The 8441-nt window shown below is 40.9% G+C and overlaps 1 protein-coding gene across 1 annotated transcript in view; it reads right to left on the reverse strand.

Moving 5' to 3' along the window:
- The window catches only part of MAP3K19 (mitogen-activated protein kinase kinase kinase 19), a 73494-nt gene that overhangs the window by 60550 nt on the left and 4503 nt on the right, over positions 1–8441 (reverse strand). The window contains exons 2-4 of the mRNA XM_008072091.2: positions 7719–7907; positions 4734–4888; positions 2485–2600 (exon numbers count right to left, since the gene is read on the reverse strand). Coding sequence (XP_008070282.2) covers positions 2485–2600; positions 4734–4888; positions 7719–7907 — 460 coding nt within the window. The remainder of the gene's footprint in view (positions 1–2484; positions 2601–4733; positions 4889–7718; positions 7908–8441) is intronic.

The raw sequence follows: 8441 nt of genomic DNA on the forward strand, positions 1-8441 counted from the left end.
TAATCCACTCACCTCAGCCTCCCAAAGGCGCGGGATTACAGGCTGAGCCACGGAGCCTGGCTGTATGGGCTCTTTTCAGCAAAAACTTCTTCCTCTTCCAATGGCTCATTCATTTCTCTTGTAGCGGAAGTGAAATTGAACAAGTGATCTGTAGATACTCAGACCTTCCACGTCTTCACCACGTTTTCCTCCTCTACTCTTGGCAGTCTGTCTTCTGTCTACATCCTGCCGCTGAAACAGTTCCCATCCTTGTATTCTGCTTTGTAATCTCTTTTCCAGTCTGACACTGTTTCTCACTCCCTCCTTCTTGCAACTCATTCCCTATCATCCTCCTCCCTCTCTCACTTCCCTGAGTCCTGATGTGCACACCGCTCTCTAACTGTGGGTACACCTCCTCTGCTCAGCCCCCTGCAATTTTCTCACTGTCATCAGTCTTTCAAGAATCTCATCCGGCTGAGGTGAGTGGATTGCCTGAGCCCGCGGGTTCGAGACCTGCCTGGGCAACTTGGCGAGACCTCATCTCTACAATAAATTAAAAATCAGCCGGGCGTGGTAGCGCGCGCCTATAGTTCCAGCTACTTGGAAGGCTGAGGCAGAAGGATCGCCGGAGCCCAGCAGGTCGAGGCTGCGGTGGCCGGGAGCGGCCACTGCACTCCAGTCTGGGCGACAGAGTGAGACTCCAACTCAAAAAAAAAAAAAAAAAATCTCATCCAGCGTTAGGCCCTCACAATCTTTTTCTGTGGAGAACTCCCAAACATTCAACCCATTCTCTCCCACAAGCCCAGTGCTATAGAAAACTGCTACTTGGGTCATTGCTTTGCTAAACTCTGGTGTGTCCATGTGGCTGTCTGAGTTACTGCTACCAAGTTTCTTAGCTTTGGCTCCCTTCCCTACCTTGGAGAGGTGAATTTCTCTCTCTCTTTCTCTCTCTCTCTTTCTCTCTCTCTCGTCTTTCTAATTTACTATCTAAATACACTATTTTCCAATCTAAAAAAAAAAGAACGCTACTTGAAAGTCCCAAGCTTCCATCAAATTCAGTGCTTTAAACTCATTACCCATCTGTTTAGTATTATCACCAAACCTGAATGTCCCCCCCGTTTTGTTGGTCATATTTCCGTCTCCACACTCCTGAAACTCCCAGGTCTGAACTTTCAGGATCATCTTTGACAACTTTTGTTTCTGTGTCTCCTCTATCAACTTTACATCTCTGTTCTGTGGATTGTTCTTTCACAATCTCTCTTAAACCGCTGTGCCCGGCCCAGGACATCTCAGGTCCACCATCACACCCCACCCAAGGACTCTTTCACTGGTTCTTAATATCACACGTATGGGTACTTCTATAGTTTTTTCCTGTTTTATTTTTTTTTTTTGAGTTGGAGTCTCACTCTGTCGCCCAGGCTGGAGTGCAGTGCCACGTTCCCAGCCACCGCAGCCTCAACCTGCTGGGTTCTAGCTCCTTCCACCTCAGCCCTCCAAGTAGCCAGAACTACAGGCACGCGCTGCCACGCCCGGCTGATTTTTTGATTTACTGTAGAGATGAGGTCTCACCAAGTTGTCCAGGCTGTTCTCGAACCCATGGGCTCAAGCAATCCCCTCACCTTGGCCTCCCAGCCTATGGTTACTTAACAGAGACCCCTGACTTTCCCCTCAAATTCACCCCACACAATAAGAACAGGTTAATTTTCCTAAAACATGACCTTCATCATTCTCTGGCTTAAAATTCTTTAGTGACATTATTTTGTTGAAAAAAAAAAAATAATGTCCTTCAACCTGACATCTCAGGCTCCCCCTCAGTAGACCCAGTTTCTTTATGTATCTGATCTTTTGTTTCTCTTTTCCTCGACATGAATTTTTTAGTTCCAGTTTCCCGTTTGCCCCCGGGATAGACATGCTCACTCACAGCACGGCGCCTCTGCGCCACAAAATCAAATCCCATCCTTTTTTCAAGGGTCAGATCCAGTCTCACCTCTTCCACGAAACCTTCTTAGGTATAGCCTTGCCCCTGCCCTGGAAGCTTCAAACAAAAAGTGAATCAAACAATAAAGTCAGGCAGCTTTCACAAAGTCACACGCTGCTCGGTGGCATGCTTTTCATTATAGCTTTCTCTGCGGCTGTTTCTAGGTCTTTGCTCAGACTCTTTTTCCTCACCTATATCAAACTGTCCTATATGTTATCCAGACTTCAAGAACCAATATAAGTCTCTCTTCCCCTTTCAAGTTTACAGCAAGCTCCTTCTCCTCTGACTTAGGTGATGTGCCCCTGACCATACTGTACACTTTCAAAAGTTTGCACTTTCCAAAGTGCCTCGGACTTCTTTGCATCCCTTGGAGCACCTAGTCATGGGCCGTGTACAGAGTCACTGCTCAATACATAGTCATTGTCTTGGTTTCTTTAAATGGATCCATCAAACAGATGTAAAAAAGGGAGATTTCTCACAGCACTTTTTTAGTTGGAAACTTATGTGTCTAGGATATAAACATTTACCTGGTTTTGGCAGAGAACTCAGCAGAATGTCCAATAATTGCTGTTTCTTTAAACTCTCTATCTGGGACACATAATGTATTGCTGACTTTCCACTAGAATCACAGAGTTTAGGATCTCTGGAAGAACAACATCAGCATGAAAGAATATTTAGTTACATCTGTTCAAAAAGAAAACCAATATGAGAGAAAAAACATTGACTAAAATACAAAATAATCTTATGCAGTTTGGGGATAATAATAATTTCAAAATGTATGAGAGAAAGGGTGACAATTTTTCAAGATTTTAAATAAAAGGAATCCATATCTTAGTCCCAACTCCATTCTAAAAGCATTCTAAGGTTTGCAGAGAATTTCCAACTTTGAACAAAAATGTTCATAATTCTTTGAGGGTACATAAAATCAAATAAAGAGAAAAAGCTTGGTAACTGTTGCCTTATCACCTCAAATAGCTTACTTGATTGTTTATCTTTCCAATGATTTAGCTAACTACTGACTTTCTTGATATTTCTTTTTTCTGATACTAGGAGCTAGCCCTTTTATCATTCAAAATGGTGGAATGGCATAGACTCACTCTTTAAAATTAAGCTAGGCACAGTGATCCAGACCTATAATCCTGGCATTTTAAGAGGCTGAGGTAGGAAGATTGCTTGAACCCAGGAGTTAGAGACCAGCCCAGTCAACATAATGAGACCTTGGCTCATTTTACATATTAGCCGGGCATGGTAGCATGCACCTGTAGTCCCTGCAACTCAGGTGGTTGAGGCAGAATGATTGCTTGAACCTAGGAGGCTGAGACTGTGATGAGCCATGATCATGCCCCTGCACTCCAGCCTGGGTGACAGAGTAAGACTCCCACTAAAAAATAAATAAACAAGTAAATAAATTAAATTTAGCTGAAATGCTTATTTCACAGGCGCTTAATTGAGTGGCGCAATCTTGTCATAAAATCCAAATTGTCCTTCCCTTTCCACATGATCTTTTCATTCCTCTTTGCCTTACCCTGTGGTTGCTAAGCCCAACTGGCTGATCTTAGGGCTCTTTACCATGGCGTGAATATCTCCTCAACTTCTCTATGCTGAATTAACACTAGCATTAGATAGTGGGTCAGAGAGACCCAAAGGTATATAATGAGAATCCTGTTATCAGAATATAGAGAGTGAAGCAATGATAAAACTAGCTTCACTTGTCACATTCTGGGGTAAGGAGCAAGCTGACTATAGTCTCTAACCTAAAACCACTGAATTTTAATCTCTTTATTGCTATGGGACAGGGTAATGTGCAATGAACCTCAACAATATTCTCTTGTGGCCTTTTCTCCATCAAAGATTATAATTCAAAAGAAATAGCCTAGAATCAGGAACTGCCACTATCTTGATATGTGGCATTAAACAAGTCATTTAACTCGCTGGGACCTCTGTTTGCTCATCTCCTTGGATTAGGGTTATTCTAAGTAGCCTCCTTTGACCTCCTGTATTCTGGAACCCAGTCTAGTCCTATTGAACACCATCTCTGGTGTTCAGTAACCTCCATTTTTATCCATTTCCCCAATTATTTCTTAACACTAAAGTCTGAGGTAGCTGGAAAAGTCCATTTTCATTCTATTATACTAATTGGTCCTTTTAAAATAGCTCATATCCTTGATTATACTTTTGTTCTTGAAGCTTCTTCCTCTTTTTTTTTTTTAAACAAAATTCATTTGAAATACTGAGAAAGCTTGGGCCATCTGTTCTTATTTGACAACAAGATAACTAGGTAACAGCTTTAGAAAACTGCAATTGTAGCATAAAAGACTGCTTATTAATCCTCTTATTATTTAAAAAAAAAAAGTTAATTGTTTACTTTCCCTTCCTAAAAGAGCATTTGGCATATAGTAATTTTAAGAGAACTTGAAGTCACTATTATAAATTGCTTTTGGTGCATTGACAGTGCTTTCTGAAATAATTAGTAACGTCCTTGAAGTAGCAAGCTGCGTACACAAGAATTATTTGGCATTCTCAGTAACTACCAAAATAGCAATTATTTAGACAAATAAAATGAAGAGCCAGATATCATAAGTATCATAGATAACCAATTTTAACCTCTGTACCTCACTTTGCAATTGCGAAGTCACTTTTATGATGATGCATGTGCATTTACTATATATAATAGAAAACAATCTGTGGGTTTCAGTTTCCATGTGGTTTCTGTAAATAACAATGGAATAGACGTCCTTCAGCCTTCAGCTGGTGCTGACTGACCCCTCATACTCACGCATGATGCCTGAGGAGCTCGGAGAGAACTTCCACAGGTCTGTATACTGTCAACATATCAAGACTCTCAAACAGGTCCACGTCTCTCACAGCCAGCATCAGAGGGGTCAGGCCATGTTGGTTTGGGAAATTTATATCCAGGAACTCTTCAGATGCCTTTAAAAACATGAAGCTTTATTTCTGTTGTGTTTTGACTGTATAACTTACGCTAATCTTTGCATTTCATTGCTTGGCCAATTTATCATTTTTAACTTCAATATATTCTTTTTCAATATCTATCTTGAAAGGGAACTGATGAGATGCAAATACATAAGCCTGAAAGGCAGACAGATCTTGGTTTCAATCTTAACTTTTTAAGGTAGTTATTTAACCTCTCTGATAGGTTGTACCAGGGACACCTTGCCAAAAAGTAACAAAATCATTCTGATTTTGGGACAAGCTAGGTGTGGTAGTTCAAGCTTGTAATCCCAGCACTTTGGGAGGCGGAGGTGAGAGGATTGCTTGAGTCCAAGTGTTCAAGACCAGCATAAGCAACATAATGAGACCTTGTCTCTACAAAAAAAATCAGCTGGTCGTGGAGGCATGCACCTGTAATCTTAGATACTTGGGAGGCTAAGGTGGGAGGATAGCCTGAGCCCAGGAAGTCGAGGCTGCAGTGATGGTGCCACTGCATTCTAGCCTGGGCGACAGAGTGAGACTCCAATTCAAAAAATAAATAAGGGACATACAGTTGGAATGATGAATAATCTTCATTTGGGATATACTCATACTAAAAAATTACTTGTTGTTTATCTGAAATTCAAATTTAACTAGATGTCCTATGTTTGTCATTTGCAAAATCTGGCTACCCTACTTGCTGACCTTCTGAACCTTCAACTATAAAGTTGAAACGATAGTGTCTACCATGCCGGGTTGTTTTGACGATTAGAGATAGAATATAAAAAACACTTAGCTGGGCAACCCCTTCGGGTCCCCTCCCACTGTGGGAGCTTTTCTGTCCTCTCAATAAATCCTGCTTTCTCACACACACACACACAAAGAAAAACACTTAGCAGGGTGTCTGACACATAGTAGGGGCTCATAACCATTTATTGAATGAATAAATGATTTACAATAATAAGGCAGCTCATTTTATCTATATTTAGATAGTCAAATGGAGGTAGACATATAAATACTGTTTATTTTTCTAAAGAAAAATTTGTAGAGACAGTCTCGCTAGGCTGGAGTGTAGTGGCTATTCACAGGCTTAATCACAGCACACTATAACCTCAAAATTCTGAGCTCAAGTGATCCTCCCACCTCAGCCTCCCAAGTAGCTGGGACTACTGTAGTAGTAGTAGCTGGTGCATGCCAGCATGCTCTATTTATTGCTTTAATGAAAGTAAAATTAATTTGGGTAATTCAAAACTGAAAAGCTACTGGAAGACAAATTGTTCATTTTATGAACCAAAGTAACTACTAATTTTCTTTCTTTCTTTTTTTTTTTTTTTCAGTTGGAGTCTCACTCTGTCACTCAGGCTGGAGTGCAGTGGCATACTCACAGCCACTGCAGCCATGACCTGCTGGGCTCAGGTGATCCTTCTGCCTCAACCCTCCAAGTTGCTGGAACTACAGGCATGTGCCACCATGCCTGGCTATTTTTTGATTTATTGTAAAGATGAGGTCTCGTCAAGTTGCCCAGGCTGGTCTTGAATACGTGAGCTCAGGCAATACTCCCAACTTGCCCTCCCAAAGTGCTGGGATTATAGGCATTAGCCACCACTTCTGGCTACTAATTTTCATCTCTATTTTATTTTGTACCATGTCAGTATAGTCAGTGTCCCTACCTTAGCTTCTCTAGGGACAAAAATAGAGATAATGATATTACTTCAGCAGGGTGCTGTGGGAATTAATTAGGTAATATTTTTTTCAGTCTCTGAGAAGAAATCACCTTTGATATTAACGTTTATTATTAGTTAGAACCAACATGAAGGTTTTGAGTTGAGAATAGTCTTACAATCTCTGCATCTAGTCACAGGCACCAGTTTCTTAAAACTTGGTTGCCAATCTGTTTTCATAACATGAAACAGACATTGGATTACAATTACAATTGTTGAAAATACCATTAAAACACAATTTATTATCTTTCAAAAAATGTCTAAGCCTCTATCCATGACGTGTGGCAATTTTAGACTATCATTTAGTACAACAAAATAATTTAGTGTTCTTTGGTTTTGTTATATCTATCCTTGAACCGTGCGTGACTAGAATATCTTTCACTTTTCCTTTATCTGTTTGCATCTTTACCATCAGGGATTAGAAGAAACTGTTTCCTAGCAGCAATTGATTTTCTTTCTGTTGGACGCTCACATGGTCTGACAGTATCTTTGAAGGTAAATGCCAAGCATAGGCAATTGCCAGTCACCAATAGTTAATGTCTTTAGTTATGCATATGATTTTGCAATTTGCTTTGGGAAAAAAGTATCTGTAGATAGAAAAATCTAAACAAGAGGATCAATATCCCAAGAAGACAGCATTTTAAAAATGGATCCTCTGAAGTCCTTTAGTCACAACTAAACATTATGCAAGGCCTGGGCTCTCTGATTCCCTTTTCAGGATAAAGATAATAACAGCAACTGGTCCAAAGGGACCTACATGGCAATTGTACAAATGGCAACGATGTCAAGGGAACTCCTCTGAGCAAGCTGACAGTAGCTCTCTGGGGGCTTCCTGGGAGCAAATCATTTCCTAGCGATGCTGCCTGTCTTCTCTCAGTATCCAGATGGGGGAAGGTGGAAATAGGTTACTGCTGTGTTCTTTTATTAGCTTGTTTTCCACCCCAGTATCCTGTTTGATCCCATTTCTTTCCATAGCTTCTGTCTGAAACTTTCTGGGGTTGCATTTGAAAAGAATTTCTTTTTCTTTAAAAGGAGTTCCATGTAGTCTGTGCCCTTCTCACCACCTGCCCACCCACCCAAAGGCAGAAGCAAACATTAATTTAACTAACCAGCAGGTGTTGAAGTTGTTTAAGATCGCCTTGCCATGAACTTTGTAGAAGTTGCATTTGGGGAGCCTGGATTCTATTGCTTGCCAAGAGTTGTCTTTGGATGTCACAATTAGCTACGTGGACGGCAGTTTGATGGCTGTAATTGCAAAGGGTGATATCTGCTCCTTTTTCCAGAAGAAGTCCTACAACCTGCAACACAGCAACATTCCTGTTTGGTATTTTTGAGTGCCAGTGATATCTTCAGAGCTGGGTAGAAAACTGACATGAATTCTGATTCATGACATAAAAAAGGAGAATAAAAATGGAGGATTGATGAGGATGTGGGTGATTGCTATGTCTTTTTTAATTTGGGAAATAAAATCTCCACGACATATATGATTTTTGGATACTATTTGTGTTTGACTAGAGATCTGTGAATACTTTAGGTTAAACCCACATAGAACATTGAAGTTTTGTTAACTGTAATTTAGAATCTAAAACCAAAGGGAGGCAGTGGTGCATGTCTGTAGTTCCAGCTTCTCAAAAGACTGAGGTAGGAGCCTTGAGCACAGGAGTTAGAGGCTGCAAGTAGTTATGGTCACATCTGTAAAAAGCCACTGCACTCCAGCTTGAGCAATAAAGCAAGATCCCATCTCTAAAGAAAACAAAAACGAGCTGGGCTCGGTGGCTCAGCCTGTAATCCCATGCCTTGGGAGGCTGAGGTGAGTGGATTGCCTGACCCAC

Source organism: Carlito syrichta, unplaced genomic scaffold (assembly GCF_000164805.1).
Source record: "Carlito syrichta isolate Samal-C Ts95f unplaced genomic scaffold, Tarsius_syrichta-2.0.1 Scaffold314847, whole genome shotgun sequence".
Classification (NCBI taxonomy): domain Eukaryota; kingdom Metazoa; phylum Chordata; class Mammalia; order Primates; family Tarsiidae; genus Carlito; species Carlito syrichta.